General features: G+C 39.0%; 1 protein-coding gene across 1 annotated transcript in view; it reads left to right on the top strand.

Moving 5' to 3' along the window:
• The window catches only part of LOC122744712 (cell migration inducing hyaluronidase 1), a 239,432-nt gene that overhangs the window by 181,645 nt on the left and 31,822 nt on the right, over positions 1 to 25,965 (top strand). The window contains exons 13-20 of the mRNA XM_043990351.1: positions 920 to 1,129; positions 10,131 to 10,336; positions 15,762 to 15,831; positions 16,628 to 16,756; positions 20,367 to 20,452; positions 22,510 to 22,641; positions 24,194 to 24,229; positions 25,022 to 25,177. Coding sequence (XP_043846286.1) covers positions 920 to 1,129; positions 10,131 to 10,336; positions 15,762 to 15,831; positions 16,628 to 16,756; positions 20,367 to 20,452; positions 22,510 to 22,641; positions 24,194 to 24,229; positions 25,022 to 25,177 — 1,025 coding nt within the window. The remainder of the gene's footprint in view (positions 1 to 919; positions 1,130 to 10,130; positions 10,337 to 15,761; positions 15,832 to 16,627; positions 16,757 to 20,366; positions 20,453 to 22,509; positions 22,642 to 24,193; positions 24,230 to 25,021; positions 25,178 to 25,965) is intronic.

The raw sequence follows: 25,965 nt of genomic DNA, 5'->3' as shown, positions 1-25,965 counted from the left end.
CTCTCGTTGCACTAGGCAACCCTCTAAGATGGTAAATTGTCAATTTGTTGTTGATAATACCTTTGTAAATGAAGCTTCTTCACAGACTGCTGCCTCCACTAATGAAATAACAGGTCTGGGGGTTTTAAAGTAATAATAATTAAAACAATAATAACAATAACTAACATTTGTATGGCATTTACTATGTACTATGCATTATGCTAAGTGCTTTACAATTATTATCTCATTTAATTCTCACAACAACCCTGAAAGGTAAGTGCCATTATTATTCCCAAAGTACAGATTAGAAAACTGAGGCAAAAAGAGGTTAGGCGAGTTGTACAGGATAACACAACCAATAAGTGTATGAGGTTGGATTCAAACTAAAGTCTTCCTGACTCCAGGCCCAGTACTCTAATCTCTATAACACCTAGCTGTCTATAGTATAGTTCATTGTTTAGTAGAGGAACTAAGATATATGTGCTAACAATAATGCTACAAAAAATGAGATATAGTTGATCTAATATATAATTATCATTTCCTCACAGAATGTAACTGGTTACTGGAACCAGGTACGCCTATGTTTCCTGTGCATCTATGATTCACTAGACAAGAGACAAAAGGAGAAATTGATTGAGTTCCAAGTCAAGTCTAGTTAACAAGCATTTATTAAGTGCCTACTGTGTGCTGGGCACTGTGCCAAGCAATGGATATACAGAGAAAGGCAAAAGCCAGTACCTGTTCTCACAGCCTAGGGGAACAGAAATGGGGATTGATGGAGGGCTTTGGGAGACATGGGAGAATGTACTATTTATAATAATGAGCATCAATTCACATTTCTTACACTGCCAAGTATTTTTTTTTCATTTTGGATGTCTAATAGATCACTTTTGTCAGTGTTTCAAGGATACTTTCTGACTTCTGTCTTTTCTGATTCTAGTTTGGACTTGGGTTTGAGGCAGTTCATCTTGAAGGTGTTGAACTGAAACACATGGGCCAGCAGATCATGGGGCAGTATCCAATCCATTTCCACCTGGTTGGGGATGTGGACGAAAAGGGAGGCTATCACCCGCCAACTTATGTGAAAGACTTCTCCATCCACCATACATTCTCACGCTGTGTCACAGTCCATGGCACCAATGGCTTATTGGTAAGAAATGACAGATGAAGAATTCCTTCATCTCTGTGGAGATAGGGTTGCTTCATGCTGGCTATGAGGAGCAATACACAGAGCATAAGGGAATGCCTTTCCCCTCTAAGGATGGAGGTCCAAATAATGATCTGAGAGGGTAAGCAGGACATCATTCTGGGTCAAGCCAGAGTTCAAACTCATTGAGTGAGAGGTGAGACATGAAAGAATTCAGAGTCACAGTCTAAAGTCAGGAGGTGATAGGGCAGGTTAATCAGCATGGAGTAAGTCAGGATAGCATTATGAAGAGAACACTTGGCGCCCAAGAAATGAAGGTTTGTCCCATACGATTTCCCCAGCCAACACAGTGACCTTTTAGACCTCCAGCTCCACCCCACTTCTTGCTCTGCTGTGCTGACATCACTGTGGCCTCAAGCAGCCACCATCTTTCTAAGTTCCCTCACAATGAAAAAAAAATTCTGTGATTCAGAGTCCATGAGTCATCTATACTGTAACAATTAGGATACTGGATTCAAGAAAGACCTAGCTCATGATTGCAGGGAGCTTAACCCAATTTAAATCTCTTGATATGAAAGCAAAGGATACAGTGAGGACTTGTGCCAAATTGTGACACAGCTATCTTGGGTCATTTTTGTCCCAATTCTAGGACATTCCACAGGGCACATGAAGCCTAACCAGGAACTGGCCAGCTCTGCCAGGACTGCAGACTAAGTGAGAGTGACTCACTGCCCTCCCTCTCTGGAGCACATTCTTTTATACTCCAGAGTCAACAAGCTATTCAGACACATTTTACAAACCTACCAATTCACAACAAGAGATCCCCAAGCACTTAGGGATATACCAATAAGAAATATCCAGGGGGCAGCTAGGTGGCACAGTGGATAGAGCACTAGCCCTGGATTCAGGAGGACCTGAGTTCAAATCTGGCCTCAGACACTTAACACACTAGCTGTGTGACCCTGGGCAAGTCACTTAACCCTAATTGTCTCACCAAAAATTAAAAAAAAAGAAGTAACCAGATAAGAAAACATGCCTGGACTGGCATCATTTCTTGGGTGCTCAGTGCTTATAGATATCATTTGTTGTGATGATTTCTGTCTACATAGCTCTCCTCCACTCCTCAGGGAAAGGAACCAAAACTGAAACATCTTCCTTGTGTCCCTTCTCATTATGTTTGATCCCCAACCAATTAAAAGATAACTACTGAGAATGAGATAAAATGAGGAAAAATGTCACAGTGGCAAGAGTTGGGTCAAAGGACCTAGGATCAAATTCCTTGCTCCCCAAAATGACCTCATTAAAGTCACTAAACCTCTCTTGGCCTCAGTTTCCTCATCTGCAAAATTAGGGACTTGGACTAGAGCCTTCAGACTCAAAATCTATGATCCTAGATTAAATATACAAACATGTAATGCTTGCAAACCTCAAAGCACTATATAAAAGTCAACTATTATTAAAAAATCTTTACCATGGGTGTGGCATTAATTATCATCCAGGCACTTACATAATCATAGTCTTGGGGGTTGGGGGGAGTGTAGTAGTCAAGCCTACCCTTAATTCAGAGAATGGAAATCTAGGCCCCTAGAGAGGTGATGATTAATTACAGACTTGAGGGGAAGAAAAAAAAAGTCATTGCTGAACTGGAAGTTGAGATCAGGGATTGCCGATTGCCATCTTATACCAAAGACCATTCAGCGACTTAATTGGTAAGTGCTGACATGTCTCTGGTGTCTCTCAGTACTAATTGCTATTGTCGGATATTCTGTTTCCCAGCATAAGCTGGCGCCTTGTTTGAGTTGAGTGCTGTGAAATGCCATTTTCCCCTCTGTGCTGAGATCACTCAAGGAGCACTAGCATGGCAGAACTTAACTGCTGGTCACATTACAAAGGAAATCATGCAGAATTCCCCTGCATTAGCATCTGTTTGCCTGATAAGAAGCTGAGAGATAACAATACCAACTTCAACAGACTTTCAGCTTATTACGAGAATGTTTTCCTTTGGAGCAGCCCCACAATTCACTTCTCAGAAAATAATAATTAAATGCCTACTAAATGCAGAATCCTGTCATAGGTGCTAGGGATTGCAAGATGAAATACAGTGCCTGCCCCCAAGGGAATACACTCTAGGGAGGATCTACACAATAATAGAAGTCCATTTCAGATGCCCAAAGTACATAAGATGTATGTTTAAGGGGCTATTGATTAGAAGTTAGTTGTAAATGTCAAACTTATTTCTTGATCTTACTCATTGAATGTTGAATTTATAATACATACTTAACAAAAGCATTAGGAGCATTAGATAAACATAACTTGAATTCTTAGAGAAGTCAAAAAAGGGAAAGATTGTTTGCTCTTGGGTAGGACTGGCATGAGTCACAAAAGGTGGAAAGGTGGTATCTCAGCTGGAATTTAAAGAACAGGATGAATTTCAACAAGTGGAGAGAGGGAGAAAGTTGGAAGTCCATAAGACGTTTTCGTGGCTTTCATCAGTAGGATTTTGTGAGTTTCTTTCCCAATTCTCAGAGACCCAGAAATACAGCAGAAAAGGATAGTGGAAATTACTTGGGATAGCAAATTGACAACTATGACAAAGTTAAAGAGTAGACAATTCTATATTGCTAGTGAGAACATAGCAGTAGCAGTAGCAGTAGCAGTAGCAGTAGCAGTAGCAGTAGCAGTAGCAGTAGCAGTAGCAGTAGCAGTAGTAGTAGTAGTAATAGTAATCCATCATTGGTTCAGACTGGCTAAAGAGTCAAGTAAAATCAAGTAAAAAAAAAAAGTCAAGTCAAGTAAAAAAAAATCAGAAAGGGATGGTAAACTAAAAAAAGACTCAAGGATGACTTAGGCCCACAAGTGTGGCAGTAACAAAATATTTTATCTTTTTTAAAAATTGATTTCTTGTTGTTTTTTGTTTTTGTTTTTTTGCAGGGTAATGAGGGTTAAGTGACTTGCCCAGGGTTACACAGCTAGTAAGTGTCAAGTGTCTGAGGCCACATTTGAACTCAGGTCCTCCTGAATCCAGGGCCAGTGCTTTTATCCACAACATTTTATCTTTTGCTTAATTTTCTTTCTAATCAACTGCTTAATTTTCATAGCAAAATGATCATACTTCTATTTTTAAATTATATTATATGACCTTAAAATGTATTTTACATAAATAATATTTTTCTTTGAAATGGAGAGGCATCATGGCTTAGTGGATAGAAAGCTGGTCTATGCAATAGGAATACCCTGAATAAGAGGATTTCATCTTTCAGTGGCATTGTGGATAGTACAAACATAGATCCACTTCTGTGTGAGTAAAGCCCCAGAAGAAATGTGGATTTTAGCCTTTCTTCAGGAAATCTTCCTGATTTCCACACAGGATTCGTGCCAATTCAAATACTAAGTTTGGGGCATTTTCTGACCACCACCCCAAAAGATGGGTTTGTATTTGGATACTGGAGAGCCTTATGGCACTTCCTAGTGAAACCCAAATTACTGTGCCACAACTTTGAAATGCCACAAGAAACCAACTCCCTTAGCCAAAACAGCAGCAATGAAATGAAGCAGAATGATGGGACTGATGAAAAGAGAATGCTCTTTTGGTTTTGTTGTCCAATAGCAAATACCCAACAACCACACCCTTCGAAGAGTTCTTAAGTTCCCTCTGTCGGGCAACTTACTCTTTGGGATGAGTGAGGGCTCCATTACCAGCAGAGAGTTCTAAATTTTGGAGAGCTGCCTTAAGAATTGGAATCCATCTACCCCCATTTTACATTTAGTATTTTTCCTTTGGGTTTGTACTTCTTATTAAAGGGCTTCACCATTTTGGAAACTCCATTCTATGTTGACAGCAGTCAAGAAATCAATTCAGGTCTCCTGTCCAATATACTGTACTCTGATATTAAAGTATATAGCACATTCCACCAGGATTGTGTAAGTCTTTTTTCCTACCTACATGCCAGGAGCTGGAATTGAAGCAATTCTCAAATGGACAATAGCATGCTAATAAGAAACAGTGTTGTCCTCCTCATGTGAGACTTTCTCTGCAACCGAGCTTGTGAGCACAAATTTTGGAAAAAGCTAGCTTTCCCAGACAACTTTCTTTGTTTGAATTAGAAATTTGTTTCCAAATGTACTTATTCTCCTAGTTATTCTTTAAGGTATGGCCAATATGCCTCTCAATGGGGAAACAATTAGTAAATACATGAATCAGAATTCTGTTTATGCTTCCCATTGAAAAGAATAAACATTTGTTAGCTTAAGAGTTTATGGCCTGACCAAAGGGATCAACACCAAAAAGCCCTTGGCTGCCGTGTCTCCATAATAAAATACAAGAACAGATTCAAATTCATAGATCTAGAACTGATGGGAACTATGGAGTTAATTTAGTCCAACTCTCTCATTTTACCAGTGAGGAAACTGAGGCCCCAGAGAAGTTACATGACTTGTCCAAGATCACATAAGTATTATGTAACAGATCCAAGATTTGCAGGCGTTTCCTTGGACTCCTGATCCAGAACACTTTCCATTATGCCCTGCTGTTTCCTCTAAGAACTAGAATATATTTTCATTTCCTCCTGGTTAGTAAGGAAATTAAGAGAAAGCATATTAAAACAAATGATCGTGCCTTGTAACAGAAAAATAATTGGGAACCATTGGGCCAGGTGACAGAAATGACCTTTGGATCATAAAAAGAGAAGGAATCTTAGGGATACAGCCTGCCTGGTTTTGCACATGGGAGAATTCAGATTCAGGCAAATGAAGTGACTTGTCTCTCTTGGGGAATGTCAGGACAGAAAGTGGAACTTGTACCTGGGGATTTCTAGGTCAGAGTTCTTTCTGCTGCAGAATTGCACAGTGGAGAGTAAGAAGGAGGCTCAGAAGCAATGTGGAAAGAATATTGGTTTGGGGGGCTGGGGGTCAGTGGACCCAGGTTCAAATGTTGATTCTGTCAGTCACTGCCCTGTGTGATTTTGGGCTGATCTCTTCATCTCTGAGTCTTGTTTCCTTCAACTGTAAAATAAAGAGGTTAGACTAGATGACCACTAAGATCCCGTTAAGCTGTAAATCTAGGATCTGGTTCCTATGAACAAGAATTCCCTTTAGTCAGTAAGTCAACTAGCATTTTAAAGTGCCTATGTACCAGGCAGTGGGCTAACGACCTGGACACAGTACTGATGATTTGGTCTAATCACAAACCATATTATCTTTCCTAGCTTTCCTCTGGGAGCCATAGTGGGCAAAGCCTGTAGACATTTCCTATGAATGGAAGTCAAGAATTTTTGACATCATCTCAAATTCATAATATTATCATGAAAACAAATCTCTGTCTCTACTAAGCTTCCCACCTTCCCAGCCCTCTTGGGTACATATGACTTTTCTACTATCGATGGCTTTTCAGTTTAACTTTATGTGCTTCTAACTACTAGGAAGTTTTCTTTCTCATATGGTCACTAAGAAGCTCTAGATCTTAGATATAGAACTCTCTTTGTGAATCACAATAACTGTATGAGTCTAGCTGCTAAGATACCTTTCTAAAGCCTGTTCACTGTTCCCCACAATGACTTTCACTGTTCTCTATCTTTGCATAGCATTCTAAGCTCATCTTATGAGCTGCTTTGGTATTTTTCTTTTCTTCTTTTTTTTTTGTTTGTTTTGTGGGGCAATGAGGGTTAAGTGACTTGCCCAGGGTCACACAGCTAGTAAGTGTCAAGTGTCTGAGACTGTATCTGAACTCAGGTCCTCCTAAATCCACTAAGTCACCTAGCTGCCCCCACTTCCGTATTTTCTTTGAACCTTTCTATTTCCTGGCTTGACCTTGAAGGATACATAGGATTGTGAGAGGGAAAGAAATTCCAAAAAGAAGGAACAGCATGAGAAAAGGCACACTTGGTGGATGTGAGCTTGCCACCCCTCCCCCAAACCACAGCAAGGAAACCGCACATCTAGATTCTTTCCTTTGCAGACAGCAACTAGAACACATTCTTGGGCTTTTTTTGGTAGCTGGCTTCACTGTGAATCACCTTTTAGTCAAGTAGCATGAAATCCAATCAAGAGCACAAGCAGCAGAGCTCCAATGGGAATGGGAGATGGAAGGGAAGAGATGGAAGACCATCTGCTAGGTGCCATGTTCATAGGCTTCGATCTGCAATTCATTTGACATGGCAGATCAACAATGGACTAGTTGTAGTCTCTTGGTTATAACATGCAACAGATGTATTTACCATTGGAGCTACTTGGGCTCAATTGAAGTTAGGTCTGTGGGAATGTAAATGTGAGGATTAGTATCAGTCTATCACAAAGTTTTAGACTTGGAAGGGATCTGAGCTTCACCTATTCCCCCTCATACCTGCAGAAGAGTCCTCATTGTAGCACCATAGCCCAAGGGCTCATCCCATCTGTACTTGAAGATTTCCATGGAGAGGTACTCCCCACTTCCTGAAGATGATCCTTCCACTTTCCACTATAATTATTATGAAGGTTTTTTTAATGTGTTCTAAATTTACCTCTTTACAACTTCTCCAAGTTCTGTACTCTGAGACCAAACAGAGTAAGTATTGTACCAGTTCCACATGACATCCATTTAAATACTTGAGGACGTTATCATGTTCCCTTACCCCATGCCCCCAAATCATCTCCAGGTCAAAACATTCCTCATACTATTAAACAATCCTTGTATATCATGGACTGATGACTTTTTTTTTTGGTGAGGCATTTGGGGTTAAGTGACTTGCCCAAGGTCACACAGCTAGTGTTAAGTGTCTGAGACCAGATTTGAACTCAGGTCTTCCTGACTCCAGGGCTGGTGCTTTATCCACTGCGCCACCTAGCTGCCCCGACTGATTACTCTTCACCATCCTGTTTGACCTCTGTTGGACACTCTCTAGCTTCCTAAAACAGTGGTATCCAGAACAGAACATCCCATTCTAGATGTGGTCTTTCCAGAGCAGAATACAATGGTAATGCCATCTCTTAATTCCTGGAGGCCATGCCCCTCTTATTGCTGCCAGATCATTTTAGCTTTTTGGGGGCTGCCATACCACACTGCTAGCTCATACTGAGCATACAATTTTTTTCAGTCAAGCTATCATCTAACCCTGCATTTCTCCATGTGTATTTGTGAACTATTTTTAACCCAAGTATAAGATTTTACTTTTAGCTCTAGTGAATTTATTAGTCAGTGATCATATTACATTTAGTTCAATTATGTGTCATGTAATGGGCACTCTGAAAAGTATATTAGAAATCAAGAGATTTAAGTTCTAAATTAAATAGGCCCTTGTAGTAGGACTTTCTGCTTGATCAGGCAATTAGAGGTCATTGGAATTAAATAAGATGGTAGCTTAATATTCACTTTGGGTTTGGGAATACAGTGAAGAATGAAGTATTTGGATTAAAGGTGCAGAGATTGAAAAAAATTATTTAAGGAGCAAGGTTACAGAAAACAAAGCAAACACTGAAGCTTGAAATGGAATCCCATTAGATTAGGTGAGAGGACTAATCAAAGGAAATTCAAAATTAATGAACAGAATCTTAGGACCAGCTTCAGGGCCCTCTGCCACCAAATGCAGTTTCTGACTGGTCATTCCTATAATCAGAGTGGAGTGTGGGCAGCAGAAGTTAGCTGCACTCAATTCAAAAATATTTCCATCTTTGACTTGATGGCTACTGATAATTCAAGTCTACATTTCATCAGCACCCAAGAGAAGGCAGGGAGGATGACTGGAAATATTAATCATGGATGCACAATTTCTCCCCGCCCCCATTCCATGTTATTTCTAGTTCCTCATTTGCTCTCCTACAAGATCTAAATTCCTTTTTTGGCCTTTTCCTACTCCTCTCATCATTAATCCCTCATTTTGAATGAGGATAAGGTGAAGGAACACAAGAAAAAAAAATCCACACTCTCTTTAAGAATATCTAGACTCGGGGCGGGGGAGGAGGGGCAGCTAGGTGGCACAGTGGATAAAGCACCAGCCCTGGATTCAGGAGTACCTGAGTTCAAATCCGCCCTCAGAAACTTGACACTTACTAGCTGTGTGACCCTGGGCAAGTCACTTAACCCCCATTGCCCCGCAAAAAAAAAAAAAAAAAAGAATAGCTAGACTCTACCATTTAATTAATGTGTATCCTCACCTATCTAAAGGGGTTAATTAGAAGCCTTTTAAAAGAGAGTAGATATGATTATAGAGTTTCACCCAGAGATGAAAGTGGGATTTATATAAGGATTACCTTCTGTTTTCTTACTTGTGTTCCAATGCATTCATAGATCCTTGAGAGAAAAGGTAACAAGGAGAAAAGGTGACATACTATTTTGATTTGGGATTTATTGAAATAATTGGGTTTTATTAAAATACTTATTTATTTATCAAGGGGTAAATCTTGACTCAAGGTAACACCTGTTAACAGAGGATTAAAGGAAGATAATATGTTGTAGTTAACATAGAACTGGACCAGGACTCTGCAACTTGACAATTTTGGTATAGAATCCTAAACTGAGGGAACTAAAATCAATTCTTTTTCTTCTCGGGGTCTCAGTTCCTTCCTCGAGGAAAGAGAACAATAAGTTTAAAATCTCCAGACTCCCACACATCTTTAGCATCTGATCAAATGGGTGCAAATGTGTGTGCTGACCTTACCCACTTTGGGGGTAACAACAAGTTAACCTTTGGGGAAAGAGGAAGGATAGAATGGGAATATGATAGCCCACTGAACATCAGAGAGGTGAGGACCAGGGTAAACACCTCCCTACCCTAGAAGGGCAGTTTCAGACTGGATCAGGCCCAAGAGATTCAGTCGTCTTCAGAGAGTCAAAGAAGGTCCTTCATACCACTGATTCATGTTCATGTCCATGGCATTGCTGAGACATTTTGCTGCCTTCTTGCAGACAGACACTTTGCCTTGGTTGATGCCAAGATGTTGCCTTTTTCCATCATTTAGTGACAACATTAAAAGCTTAACGAGTAGGTGGCTAAGAATACTAAATGAAATGTTGCTTTTATCTTGATTTCTAAAGGTTAAGGATGTTGTGGGATATGACTCCCTGGGCCACTGCTTCTTTACTGAAGATGGACCTGAGGAACGAAATACCTTCGATCACTGCCTTGGACTCCTGGTTAAGGCTGGAACCCTCCTCCCCTCTGATAGGGACAGCAGAATGTGCAGGATGATCACAGAGGATTCCTACCCTGGATACATCCCCAAACCCAGGCAGGATTGCAAGTAAGGGTTGAAACAACATAAGGGACATGGCTTCTGGGAGGTCACACGGGGCACCATGATTGATCCTTAAGAGGTATAAGCTAGTCTGCATAGTTTGAAGTCAATATTTATAGGCATAGTGGCTGAACTAATCAGAGTCCTAAATGCACATTTAGCCAAAATAAGAACACAATTAAGTCCAAAGTCCTTGTCCAGAACTTGAAGGATTAGAGTTATGGATGGGAAAAAATTCTGAGTTACTATGTAGTAAAGAACCTATGTTCATTTTATATGATTCTTCCAATTGTATCCAACATGATACAGTCTTAAAGCAGACTCATCACCATCTGCTTTGCCATTACACCATTATACCATAGGGCTTTTCTATCTGACTTGCAGCTGAAACCTTCCACATGTGTTTTCTCCCCCATTAGAATGTGAGATCCTTGAAAGCACTGACTGTCTTCTTTTCTATTTGTATCCCCAATACTTAGCACAGTTCTTTGCACACAGCAAGTGCTTAATAAATACTTTGTTTATTCCTTCCTTCATGTCATGCCAGACAATGTATAATTTTAATTTTGTATGATTAGATGTTATGACTCACAGACTAAAGCTGACATTAAAATTTGGGGGATTTGTTTGCTTTTCTATGCCACTTGTAAAATGCACATTAAATAGCATACTTAGAGACTGAAAGCAAAAGTCACATGGGAAGCAGGTGGCAAGAGTGGAAATAGAACAAAGAGTTTCTACTCTATGATTGACTTTCAAACCACAGAACTATGTCACTTTTCTTTAGAATTATGGTACAACCCACTAGAATTAATGGTGGAATGGAAAGGGTAATGGCTTTTAAGAAAGGAAAACCAGATTAAAATCTCCATTCAATTAATCCACATTTATTAAGCATCATCTAGCTGTGTGACCTACTCATCCCTTTGAGCCTCTGTTTCCCTGCAATGAGGGAGATGAACTAAAAACATCTTGAAGGTGCTTTCCAGTTCTGAAAGTGCTGATTCAATCAGTGTATCAGATCCACATGTTTAATTTAATTTAATATCAGACTCAACCAGTTCAGCCTAAACCGAAAGGCTCTCACTTTAAGCATTTCAGCACAGCAGATACCAAATTTTGTGAATCAACTCAATTATAAAAGCTACCAACTATAACATCAGCTTCTGATTTGCCTTGGGACATCTTGAGAGAGAGAGGGCAATAAAGATATAAAAGGTAAACCATTCAACAAGTATTTATCAAGCACTTTCAGCATATTTAACATTTTGTTCTAAATCAAATGACTCTTCCCAGGTCAGAACTGATTTTCCTGGAATTCCATAATGTAACAAGACTTCCTCTCCAGATAGAAGATGCTATTATGCTTTCTTGCCACTGTAATTCCAAGTATTGAAGGGCCATAGTATCACTTGTGCCAGTATTAACTTTTACAAAGCAAGCAGCAGGATTGAGCATGACACTCCTTTTCATAACTGTATTTAATCTGTTTATGGCCTCATCCTCAGTGTGGCTTTCCAAGTAAAAGTTAATTTTCATTAGCTTTCTATGAACTATTGATGTGCTCATCTCTCTAATGTCAGAGCCAGCGTTTCATAAGACATGATCTTCTCCTTGCAGTTAAGCTAGTAGCATGGAGAGGAGGGCAAGAGAACTTGAAGGACCTATTGAACCCAGTGTATTTCCAAAGAAACTGTGCTTTTGGAGGAAATGTAGTGTAAGAAAGCAAGGCAATGCAGTGGTTAGAACACTTAGTAGGGGTTGGAGTGTGAGGAACTAGGTTTGAATTCCAACTTGCTACTAACTGCCTATCTGACCTTGAGCAAAACACAATTTCTCTGGGCATCATTTTCCTCATTTGCAAAATTAGGGGTTTGGACTACATGGCCTTTCCACTCAAAATCTATTATCTTACTATCTTTTTATGATTGCTTTGAGAGAATCTGGCTTCAAAATTTGAGTAAATAAATAATATGGAGCAAAGCACATATATAACTATAATTTCCAAGTAACCTTCCAAGTTTATCAGGGGAACCACTAGAAAACAGTAAGGCCCCTACTGGGCATGGAAGTTTCACAATTTTTCAACTACTCTTAACTTCTTTTCATGGAAAAGCTTATAACCTGGGAGAATCTGACTTATTGTTTCTCTAATTCTCTAATTCAAAGACTGACAACATATAGGTTATAAGGAATTGGTGGGTGTATGGTATAACAAAGTTTGGATTACCTTATAACAGCCAACTATCAAACACTGACATCAAGAAATCATTGGCTATTGTCATGACTTTAGGGATTACTAAGATGGTGAGTGATTTGGACACATTTCCAGAAATTTCTGCCAATGATTTTGTAGTGTCACCTCCTGCCATCTGTCAGGAAAGTTCAAAAGCAAAGTAATGATTCTAGCTGAAAATGCTCCTCACCATTAACATGCAGAGACCAGCACCAGATGGTAGAATTGATGCTTACAGATTGTATCCAAATCTGTCTACATGTCTCATTGGTCAGTCTGGAAAGAAGTGAATTACACGAGCTCTTTTGACACAATTGTAGAGGCAGTTGCCAGGGCTGGACACTCTCCCTAGAGTGGGCCAAAAACAAGACTTATTCAGGCTACTGGATAAAGTTTAAAGAAAGGACAATAATTTCTTTTCTGACCACCATAGAAGAGTACAGAAAGGATGGGATAATCCTAAAATGTATCTTGAGTTTCTTCAAGAAATCATAAGTGACCTTGACTCTTAATTAGCTGCTTCCTTCACAGAATTATCTGATAGGAAAATGAAAAATTTTAGTTGCTTCTCAGTGAAATTATAGACCATAGTATTTAGAAACAAAAAAGACCTGAGAGGTTTCCTAGTCCCACCCTCTCTTACACTGTAATGGCAGGCGTGGCTCAGCCAAGCCATTGAATCTTTCAATGATTTTACTTTTCCACCTCAAACTTTACTTTCTCTACAAGGGAATGGAAGTGCTAAGGGTAATCTGATTCATAAGCAATGTCACTTCTCCCCCCCCAAAAAAAATAATAATGAAGCCCTTTACCAGTGATGAGATGTAGTCAATTATAGAATAAATTAGGGAGATGGTTCTATGCCACCCTTGACAACTCCTGACTTGGTCCCTTGAGTTTGGTCACTGGGCCAGAAGTCTTCTTTTCTTAAGAAGACAGAGGTGACAGACAAGCTAAAAGAAGGAAATAAGATTTAGTAGACAGTGGTGGATTCTATTATGGACCATGAGGATTCATCCAGTTCTGTCACCAACTTTGTCTCTGACTTGCAGTGTGACTTCAGATATGTATGTATGTAGATGTGTAGATAGGTATGGATACATACTCATATATACATATGTATACATACATACACACACACTCTACCTATAAAATACAGAAGTAATCTTTAAGAGATATTGAGAAGGTTAATATTTTTTTTGGTCCAGTCCTGTGAGTTCATCCATATAAGGAATTTCAGGTGTGCAAACACCCACAAATGCAGATTAATAACTTACATGTAATTAATAGGCTAAGAGAAACATCTGGGGCATGGGAAGGGTGAGGGACTTAACCTTGGTCATACAACTAGTATGTGTTAAAGAGGCAGGACTTAGGTCTTCCTCTTTCTGAATCTGATCATCTATCCACTATGCAGCACTGTTCTACTGAAATTTATTTAAACACTGCTTTTGGGGAAACTAGAGCAATGCCAAGTGATATCATTGATACTTCAGAAGACCTAGGATTTTGTCAATGGTGAACACTCCCCCCCACTGACGAAGATCATAATCCATTTATGCCTTAGTAGATTGTTTTATAAGTAGCTGACCTCTCCTCTAAAGTTCATGTCTCTACTATAATAAGGCAATTCAGTAGTGTTTCACTGGGGTGGGGGGAGAAGAAGAGGGAAAGCGGGTGAGAGGGTGTTATTGTCATGTACACTATTTGTAGCATAGACCAAAAAAAGCAAATAATTCCACAATCATTGTGTAAAAAATTCTTCTTACTTGTCTTTGGAGAATTATTGGTCCTATTTTAGACCTACTAGGGTATTTTTTTTTCTTGAATAAGAAATTTATCATCTCTGGGCCTCAGTTTCCCTCATCTATAAAATAAGAAGGATTAGACTAAGATAATTTCAAAGGTTACTTTCAGCTTTAAAATTCTGTTCTCAATAAAAATAAAATAGGGCTGGCTTCCATCCAGCATTACCTCCCAGCCTTGCTTTTCAGCAATCAAGCTAAAGCTTACTTTGGTTTCCATAACAACCATAGCTAGTTCCAGAGTCCTCCCTCTCTAAAGCTCCTTGCTAGTGTGAAAAATTCTTTGAATTTAACTGCTTTAATTATCTATTTGGCCTATTGCTTAGGGCAAAAAACTTCAGCTCTCCCTTGCTTTCATTCTCTTAGAAATATTTGGTGGATTTTTTTGGAAAGTAACAAAATACTAAGATGGTCAATAATGGCACAACAATAAATGGCATAATATTGTTTCTCAAACAAGACTAGATACAAAAGTCACTCTGAATCTTTTATTTGCATCATAAACATAGTAAGGCTTATGCTAAAGCCTAGCTCTCTGGTTTCAGCTCTTTAGGGCTTCATAGCCTCAAAGGACATAATATACCCTAAACTACTTGATTATGACTTTTCACAGAGAAAATGTTAATTTGCTCATCAATCCCTACACATTTTGCCTAATGATGCATCTTCTCTGTACAAAAAGAACCATTTTTTTTCTGTTTTACTAGAATTATTCCCATTCTGTGCAGCTATCTTTTAGCAGGGAAAGGATCATCACCTCCCACACATTCACAAGTCAGAATAGACAGAAGGCTACTTGACGTCCCCAGATTTCTAGACAATCCCCTAATGGTCTCTTTACAATCAGAAGAGAGTTCCCTGGCTTAGTGAGGAATAACACTTTGCTCTCTTCGTATGGAAGCCTATTATTTGACAGAATCGTTTCATTTTGTTTTATAGACTTTACTGGTCTCCAAACAGTTGTCTCAACATTCAAGGATCTCCACCACAAATGGCTTCTTTCTTCAAAAGTCTAGGTCCTGGGGCAGCTAGATGGCGCAGTGGTTAAATCACCGGCCCTGGATTCAGGAGTACCTGAGTTCAAATCCAGCCTCAGACACTTGACACTTACTAGCTGTGTGACCCTGGGCAAGTCACTTAACCCCCATTGCCTAAAAAAAAAAAAAAAAAAAGTCTAGGTCCTTTTTCTTTCTAAATATTTTGAATTCTTAAATGAAAATGTATTTGAATGGAAAGGAACAGTTTTTAAACAGAGATGTGGTCCTTTTTTCACGTGATTATTTCTATGAGACTCCTCAAACTAATTGTAAAGTCCTAGAAATGCTCGCTGAAGTTTTTGAACATCAATAATTCCAATATGCATATTGAATCTCTTCTTTCATGTTTACAGTGCTGTGTCCACCTTCTGGATGGCAAATCCCAACAACAACCTTGTAAATTGTGCTGCTGCAGGTTCCGAGGTGAGTATAAAAGTTTCTTCTCTGGGAAAAAAGAAATTAGAGATACTAGAGCTGATCACTCCTTTGGAGATGTGAATATATCAGAAGATTGAAATTTAGCTAACTCTTTTATCACATACTGCTGTAAACACTCATCATTTGTCCTCAGGAACATTTCTAGACCAGAATCACATTGACTCAGTTCAAGCAATAGATATCCCCCAGAGTTTATAGAAATTAGAATAATGCCTTTAGAAATGGTAAGCCTAGGATGTTTTAAATTCAAAGCCATTACTACAGTAGTATAACTAGGCTTTGCCCTATTGTGCTGAATTTAGAGAATTGTAAAAGCACTTGCAGCCCTTCAGAAGCTAGAAACAACTGAGTTTTGCACCAGAGAAATTACCAGTGCTACTCTCCCAATGAGCCCTTCATTGACTTCTAGGGACCACATCTACACTCCTACAGCATTAGACAGCCTAACCAGCTGTGTTTGAGAACATATACTATGCTGCTTGCCCTGGGTACAAAAACTTCTAGCTATGGCTCTATTTAAATTAATTGACTTGATGCCCCTGAAAAGTATACCTGCTTCAAGAAACTTTAGCATTTCTCTTCAGAAAGAAAACTGAAAGTGTGTTTGTGAAGGGAGGATATAGGTTTGTGTGAGAAATGTAAATATATTGCATTTTAGTCGACATTTACAATGCTTTTTAGTTAGTATTTACTATACTTTGCCTGATTTGATTTAATAGACCTGGAAGTGAGTATTTATATGGATTTTTCCTTCTATTCTTCCTCTCTCCCCCCCCCATAGGAAACTGGATTTTGGTTTATTTTTCACCACGTACCTACAGGCCCCTCAGAAGGAATGTACTCTCCAGGCTACTCAGAACACATTCCACTGGGAAAATTCTATAACAATCGGGCTCATTCCAACTATAGGGTAAGTTTTCATGAAGGAGAAAGAGCTTTCCCAGCCAAATGATCCACATTGACTCTTGCTTTTCTTGGCCCACTTAGGATGTATGTTAGTCATTTTTTTTCTGCCATAGACAGTGACAATTCTATTCCCAGAATTCATATATGAAAATAAGGTGACCTTTTTGGAGATGTCCCAGTTTGCCACCACTTTATCACTAGACTTCTTTAGCTATTCTTGAATAAAACAGATTTAAAACTGTGGACTTAAAACCACTGATTCTAGGCTCAGCATTTGGGTAGAAACCAAATGAGGGAAAGGATGCTTGTCTTTTCTTTTTTGCTGGCACGAGACTCAGTTCTCCTCTGGAATAGTAATGGATCCTTTTCATGATTCATTTGAGGGGGATGAATATTGTAAGCCATCCATGGAAATAAGCACTGGCCCACATCCCTCAGCCCTAAAGGGAATGAACTGAAAGAAAATTGGATGCATTTATTTCTATTCTCTCTTATTGTCTGTTTCAGTTTCATAATAATCTATAAATGTACCTGTGAAACCTAAATAGCTGGATGGAAACCAAAATAGCCAGCCAGATGTTTGTCAATATACCAACAAATGATAATACTTAGAAACATCTGGGTGATTGTTTCATATGGATGTTTGGTTTTATTTTCAGAGGCAAGATTTGTTGGAGAAATTATTTGTGTGCATATGTGTGTTTTTGCAGATAGATATAAGTATAGATCTAAAAAATTGTTTTCTTTTATTGCAGTGTTCCATTCTTCCCCTTTCTAGGAAAGGAAGAATGCTAGAAAAATGCTAGAAATATGGGAAGGGCAAAGTACATATTTTGGCCAGATAATATTTTTGTGATCTAATAATTATGAAAATAATTTTTAAAGTTGCTATAAGTATAATTTAATTTTTTAATTGTAAAAATAATCATTCATGGATTTATTTATTTATTTATTTCACAAGAATTTATTGAATGCCTGATATGTATAAGGCATAGTATACAAAGGTGTTTAAAACATAGTCCAGGAGATTATAGTCTCATATGTAATAATATCATACAAGACACAAATAAAGCATTTAAGTTCCATTTTAGTGGTAAAAAGCAAAGTACTATACAGGGTTCAGAAAAGGGAGAAATTCTGGCTAGAGAGATCACTGAAAACTTCATAGAATTGATATGGTGGGAAAATGGGGTATGAGTTGGGGTTGGGGTTCTTAGGAATTCCTCTTTAAAGAATTACACCCTCTTGCACACAAAACTTAGTTAGAACAAGGTGATAGTTTATTTAGGAGCAAGGGAAGGGAAGGGGGGGGAGGGAAACCATGAAAGAAATCCTTAGACTTTTCATGGGGAGATTTGGCATAAAGCACATGGCTCAGAGGTACCAAATCTCCTCGAACAGGAGACCGGAAGGTACTTTTATAGAGGCCTGATGGGGGTGGACCATCTGCCTGTGGAAAGTTCCTTTAATGAAGGTGGACCATCCCCCACTGGTGGTAGCTGGGGGAATTGGGTGAGCAGTGGAGGACCATCCCCCACTGGTAGTGACTAAAGGAATTGGGTGAGGGGTGGCTACAGATCCCTCTTCAGAACACAAAGGCCAAAGCCACACCCAAACTTATCTCCCCAGGATAAGGGAGACCAGAATGAAGGGTAGGAATCCCAAGCTAGCTCAGTCGGATTTGGTTCCTCTAGGCGTTATCTGTCCTCTGGTTTAGTTTCTCAAGGAGAAGATTCCTCGGTGTGCCCCAGAGAAATTCTGGGGTGCTCTGCGCCCCATGACAGAATGAAACATTTGAATAAGAACCTGGAAAATGGATAGAATTCAATAGGTGGGGCTGAAAACAATAATAAAATGTAAGTGGCTTTAGGGCAGGAACTGTGTGGATTTTTTCATCTGTATTCTCAGCACTTAGCACAACTTCCTCCACATACCGTGTATTTAATGCATATTGTGTTGATTGATGATAGGAAAGGACATTGAGTAGGCCAGTTTAGCTCAAGTATGAATTTAATATAAGGGATTTGTATGAGATAAGTCTAGAAACATGAACTGGGGTCAGCTTATAGCACACTTTGAATACCAAACTGATCCATTTGTACTAAATTCTGTTGGCAAAGGGGACCCAATACAAGTTTCTATGCCAGTTAGTATCATTGGACAGGAATACCAATTAAAATCTAGTAAAAAAAATATTCATCTGGTGTCAGGGTGTAGGGCATAGTGGAGAGGAGATAGATTTGAGGCAGAAAGATTGATTAAGAAGCTGTTGTTGATCTCTTACAAAGTAATAAGGGCATGAATTAGAGTTGTGGCAGTGGGCACAGCACTGAAGGGACTAATGTAAAAGCTAATGGCAAAACTGAGGATCTTTAGATTTCATCAGTAGGTCATATGAGAGTGTCTAAGTGTCTAGATGGCATAGATACAGGCCAGATGGTAAGGCCTAGAGGAGTTTAGGATGCAGTGGCAGGGCAGATGGTGAGACCTGGTGGTGCTCCATCTCACCAGAAGGAACGGAATTGGTGATTCCCATTTCAACCAAACTGTAAGATCAATCAAGTGGACTGGATGAGGTATGGACAAAAAAGGGGACAAAGAAAAAGCAGGGGGTTCCCCTAGTAGTGGTGGATCTTGCTACCATGCTGAGAAAGGGGGTAAAATAAGGGAAAAGAGGCACCACCCAGATCAACCAAAGGCATCTGGGCCAATGAATATGAGAAAGGAAGAGAAAAGCAAGGGGGCAGGGGGCCCCTGGTGGTGGTGGTGGGTCTCTTGAGAGAGAGGGAAAAGTCAAAGAAGACTCCAACATTTCAATGCTGAGTAACAGCGAGATTAGAAGGGTGGAATTCTTGACATAAATGGGAGAGTCAGAAGGAATAACTAATTTAGGGAGAAAGATGTTTAATTTAGAGCCATCTAGTTTTAGAAATGTTGAATTTGAGGTACTATTAGACAACCAAATCTACAGATTATGAGGCAGGTCACAACAATAGTTAATTTACTTTCAACACAAAGATGATAGTTGAAGGCTTGAGAGTGAATAAATTTAAAAGAAAACGTATAAAGAGAGGAACAAACGTAGCAAGGACCAGTCCTTAGGAAGTATCTCTGATGAAAATTTGGGGGAAATATAGAAAAGCCAGTGAAGAAGGCAATGAGTGGTCAATAAAGGAGGAAAAGAACCAAGTATTTCGGTATCACAGAAGTCAAGAAAAAATCTTTTCAAGAGGGATAAAGTTGCATGAAGTGCCAAATGCTCCAGAGAAGTGTTAGAGAATAAAAACTGAGGATAGGGCTATCAGATCTGGTGGTTACAATCTTCAAGAGAATAGTTCCTGTAGAGTTGTGTGGGCAGAAGACAGATTGCAAGGGGATCAAAGAGAGATTGGGTAGTGAAATAATAGATGCTACAGGTGTAGACTATGTGATTTCTCGTAGACCATGCAGTTCTCAGACAATCTCATGTCCTACATCTTTCTTGAGAATCCTTGATTAAGCACTTGATTAGGATAGTAAAACTTCCTCAAAATGGAATTCGTGGAACATTTCTTGAGAAGAGCTGCTACATACCAAAGTTTATATAATAAGCTCCACATTTCTTTCGTCCCTAGGCTGGCATGATCATTGACAATGGAGTCAAAACCACAGAAGCATCTGCCAAAGACAAGAGGCCTTTCCTTTCTATCATATCTGCCAGGTAATTAACTGCCCAGTTTGTGCCCCATAATCCTTGGAAGGCCAGATTGAGCGTGGCAGGTTTTGCTTGATTCAGACATTTTCTCATTGAGGCATTTCCATGTCAGATCCAAGGCTAGCTTTTTGAAGAAGGAGGTTACATCTCAGTTGCATGATTTTAAGTCATTTAGGGGTCAAGAAAAACAGATTCATCAAGTACTTATCTAAATCGATCAGGCAAATCTTCCACATCCATCTAAGTTAACCAAGATGGCCAGTTTGAGGTTGAGCTAAATCACTGGGACAGACAAACCGCCTGGGAAGGAATGGGCTATAAATGACCAGATCTCTTGCCAAGAGCTCTTAGCTTTGTTCAAAGTGTCCATTAAAATCTGGGCAAGGCCAATAAAGCTGATGCCAAAATCACTGAGCAAGATGAAGCTTTTTAATCTAATACCATAGATAGTTTTCCTCAAATAAGAGGGAAAGTCAAGGAGTTCTAAGATTGACTTTTGGGTTGTTAGAGCTAGAAGGGCTCTTACTTAATCATAGGATCATATTCCCACCCTTTCATTTGTAAATGATGGATTCCAGACCCAAGGAGATTCAACAGACTAGATAGCGTAATGGCTAGAGCTAGGGACTGCAGTTCATATGTCGTCTCAGACACCTGCTAACTGTGTGACTCTGAGCAAGTCACTAATCTCTATTTTCCTGAGGTAAATAGCATCAATCTTCCAGAGTTGTGAGGATTAAATGAGAGAATACTTATAAAGCACTTTGTGAAAACTTTAAAAAACAAAAGCTTAAATAGTCATTACCCAAGGCCACAGAGCTAATTAGAGGTATAGCTAAGACATGAATCCAAATCTTCTTACTCAAAGTCCAGGAAGATTCTCCCCCCCCCCCCCCGCCTTCTTTTTCTTCTCCCTATTCCAGAACTAGGACTTGAAACCTCCATGCTGAACAGGTAAGGCCTGAAATGAACTTCCTGCTCTCTCCATATAGTTCCCCAACCTTACTCAGCTCCCTCCAGCAATCGGAACTGTCTCTTGTTTGTTCTGAAACTGTTGCTGATAAACATCAGCTGTAGAAATGGTCTTTAGGGCTTCCATTCACCAGGGCCCTTTGTTGTTGTGTTTTTTACAGCTCCTTTTTTCATACCTCGCCATAAGAATTCAAGATCTAATCTCATGACAGGAGCCAGGATAAAACAAAACATAAGCATTTTTTTTTGCCATTGTGTATATACATGTGTGCATACATATATACATACATGTGTGCCTACATATTTTCACATGTGCTGTGTGTATGGAAATCTAGTATATGCACAAGATTATATGTATGCAGTATGTATTTACACTTGTGTCTATACATGCACAGATTGTACAATGATGATGCACATGTGTCCGTGTGAATACATATGTATATATACAAATGCATGTATATGCTCATATACACATATTTGTACATAAATACATATATAATACAGAGTGGGCCAGAAGTCATGAAGTGGTTTCAATATTTAATAACTCCCTTATTTTTTGGTTTTTAATTTGCAATACCATAGCATCATATACAGTATATATAGGAAATGAATTTACATTATGTGTGAAAAATCAAATCTCATAAATGACTAAAAATAAAGAAAATATAATTTTTGAAAAGTTATTAAAACAGTATAATTTTTTACCTACCCTGTACATACGTACATTATGTTATATACATATACATACATTATACATATCTCTACAGCATGGTTGATATAGTCTCTAGATTTAGAGAACCAGTGTTCAGGCCCCACCTCATTCACACTTAATACTTGTGTGATTTTAGACATGTCCCTAAACCTCCGTAAGCCTCAGTTTCCTTATATGTAAAATGAAGGGGGTGGGCTACATCACCTCTGGAGTGTCTTCTGGCTCTAGCTCTAATATCTATGATGCTAATAGCTTGTCTTTTGGAGAGCTTTGAACAGAAGGAACCCACCAAGGTATTTGAATAAATAAGCATTTTCTGGAATCCCAAAGGACAAGCTCCTTCCTGCCAAAAATAGTTCTCTCTGTTCTTGTGTTACAGATACAGCCCACACAAGGATGCTGACCCTCTGAAGCCCAGGGAACCTGCCATAATTAAGCATTTTATTGCTTACAAAAACCAGGATCATGGAGCATGGCTTCGAGGAGGAGATGTGTGGATGGACCACTGCCAGTGAGTTTTGTTATTTTCTCCTTTACAGTTAAACTATGGTTCTAGTCTTAGGGTTGGATGAGACTTCATCCAGCATACTTTTCCCTGGTGCGAGACTAATAATGAGGATTTATACCTCTTATCTACGCAAGGTGAAAAGAAGTACAGAGAGAGTAAATAGAAGATTACCACCTGTTTAATTTTTTGCATTCCATTTCTGATAATACTTGAGTATAGAAGTAGGAAATTACTGAGGCTGAAAGGTAACTGATATAAACAAGAAGCTTTTTTTTTCCTTTTTTTTTTGGTAATATCCCCTAAAAGACTTAGAAAATACTTTTACTAAGTCTGGAGCCTAATACTTTTCAGTGTGGCTCAGTGCCATCTACATTTGGTTATATAAATGGAAATGCCAAGCTGATACCATCAATAATTAGGTTGATAGTACTACGCATGCAAAAAGAGCTTAATTCAGAGAGAGAGAATCCTTTAAGAGGGTCAACCACAGGGGAAAATAATCAAATGAGGGATAGTTATATAAAAAGCAATTTGATCTGTTTATTAAAAGAAATATAAATTATGTTAGTCATCATCATGTCAGCTCTAGGATAAGAAAAAAAAAGAGTATGAGTGGGAGAGGGGGTGGGAATAAAGGGGAGAGATGGATGAGTGGTGAGACACTTCCACAGGCCTAATCAGAGACAAAGATAGAGAAGGAAAAATGGAGACAGAGATATAAACAGAGATTCGAAAAGAGAGAGAGAGAAATGCAGAGACAAAGATAGAGAAGGAAAGACAGATGCCCGGAAACACACATATTTAAAAGACTCAAAAAAACTGATACACAGAGGCAATGAAGGGGACATCACCATGAAGCAATACCACCACCTTGTGGACTTTTAAAGTACTGATTTTTTTTTTTTTTTTTTACAAAATGCTGAACTGAGAATGTGATGGTTAACAAGACCTGGTACTAGGCCCTTTTGAAGCATAAGACATAGTCTTTGCCTTCGTTAAACTAACACCATCCTCAGCCTTTCTCAGTCATCTTGATTTTTGTCCTGCCACTGGACTTGGATAACTCTGGAAGAGAGAATGAGACTGACAACTTCGCACAGCTCTGCCTCACTTAAATCCAATTCACGAACAAGTCAAGACATCAGTTTCCTGATGTCATTGGTCCTCCTCAAAAACAAAGGATCAGCAACAACAACAACAACAACAGAATGTCTTGAATGACTTGATATGTGACTAGATTATCTGGAACTAAAGTTTTGAGCCTGTCAAAAGGAAACATAGACCTGAATTCATATTTCCAATATTTTATCAGCATAATGATAGCTTATCTCACACTATTCCTTTTTATGTAGCCTATGAACAAAGCACTTTGTAATCCCTGAATCCACATGTAATAATAATCCATGTAGTAATAGTAGTAGTAGTGATAGTAGAAGTAGTAGTAGGTGGTGGTACTGCTGGATTTACAAAGCACTTTATAAATATTATCTTGTTTCATCTAAACATGAGTTATTGTTGGGAAGAGCAGTGCCTCACCATCTGTTTTTCTTCTCAGGTTTGCTGACAATGGGATTGGCCTGACCCTAGCCAGGTAAGATTAATTCTTACATCTGGACTCTTTAATTTGAGTTTCACTATGACCAAGCTAACTTGACTCTGTAAAAGAGTTCAGAAAGCATTTGCTATTAAACACTTATAATGAGCCAAATACTATGGTAAGCACTGGATACAATTAGAGAATTGAGACTCTCCTGTCAAGGAGCTCATATTCTAATTGAAGGAGATGACACATAAAGAGGGTTTATGATTATATTCCATTCATGGCCCATGGATGGGCCAGGTACTATTTAAGGAGGGAAAGTAACAGGGTAGGCAAGAAGGCTCATAGGATCCTGGGAAATAATGGCAGGGCAAGTGGTTTCTTTCCAAAAGGAGAGTGGGTTCAAGGGTTACCTTGAATTTCTGGGGTAGCTCTACATAATATTCTACGGTGTCAGCATCCAGATGGCCATGGGAATCTATGTTTCTCCTGGTGGTAATTGGGCAGTAGTACAATGAGGGCTAGATGTGGAAGGGAAAAATCCTTGGCTCCCCTCATGCTGCTCTTCTGTTTTCTTATCTCCCATTGGTGTACTAGAGAGAGGGAAGGAAAAGGAAAGGTCCCCAACTATGTGTGTGAAATATGGCTTATACTGTTAGGCACAGGTGATTTTTTTTCTCTTTCTTTTAAAATCTTTGTTACGAGGGATAGCTCACAAGACAGAGTAGTTGAGGGGCATATATTCACAAATGAAATTTATTTAAAGTCAAAAATATCAATTAAAATAAATTTTTAATTTGAGATTCAACCTTGAAAGTTCACCTTAAATCCTCTTTCTTCCAGTGGTGGAACATTCCCCTATGATGATGGTTCAAAGCAAGAAATAAAAAACAGTTTGTTTGTTGGAGAGAGTGGTAACGTGGGAACAGAGATGATGGATAATAGAATTTGGGGACCTGGAGGGCTGGATCACAGTGGAAGAACACTCCCAATAGGCCAGTAAGTTCTGCAGCTGTTGTAGCATCCTTTTTATCCTTTTGATTTGTGCTCTTGGTTGCCCTCCACTTTAGTAGATTTGGGTACAATTTAAGGGGTCAAAATGACATCAGTTTTTAAGGTAAATCAATGATTCCAGTAGTAAACTTAGGTATGCCTTCTACCAACTTAGTTGGTGGTGCTTCATACCCAAAGTGAGCTGGAAAAATTATCAAATTAATCAGGAGATGAGACGTCCTATAAAGAGATTTGGTTTGTGCAAGTTCTTCACTACCCACACCAATGTGTCCCATCCCAGTGATGAGCTTATCTTCCCTTCGATGAAAGAAACTTATCCAAGACTTCTAACCCGAAGTGCAAATAAGAGAGAGTAAGACTGAACTGAGGAATAGACTCAGGGCTCTTATTTTTCCAGATCTAATGCCTGCCCTGTATGTGGCATAATTTTCCATCTGAAAATAGTTCCCATTTATATAGTACTTTGGCATTATAAAGCACTCTGACATCTATTATTTCTTCTGGTCCCCACAACAGCCCTATAAATTGAGTAGCAAAAATATTACTGTGCCGGATTACAAATGAAAAAGTTGAGGCTCAGAGGCAGCTAAATAACTGGATGAAGGTCACATAGGAAAGTGGACTGGACTTGAGCCAAGGTTTCACTAAGTCCAAACTCTACCTTCCCATTATTCTCTTCCCATAGGGCAGAGGAAACTACTACCTCTGAAGGTCTGGGATTAGAAAGTAATAAAATTATTTGAAAGCACCTTGCCCATTCCAGACAAATCTAG

The sequence above is a fragment of the Dromiciops gliroides genome, chromosome 2 (genome assembly GCF_019393635.1).
Source record: "Dromiciops gliroides isolate mDroGli1 chromosome 2, mDroGli1.pri, whole genome shotgun sequence".
Lineage (NCBI taxonomy): Eukaryota > Metazoa > Chordata > Mammalia > Microbiotheria > Microbiotheriidae > Dromiciops > Dromiciops gliroides.
Note: the sequence above shows the minus strand (reverse complement) of the source record. Positions and strands in the feature narration are given on the sequence as shown.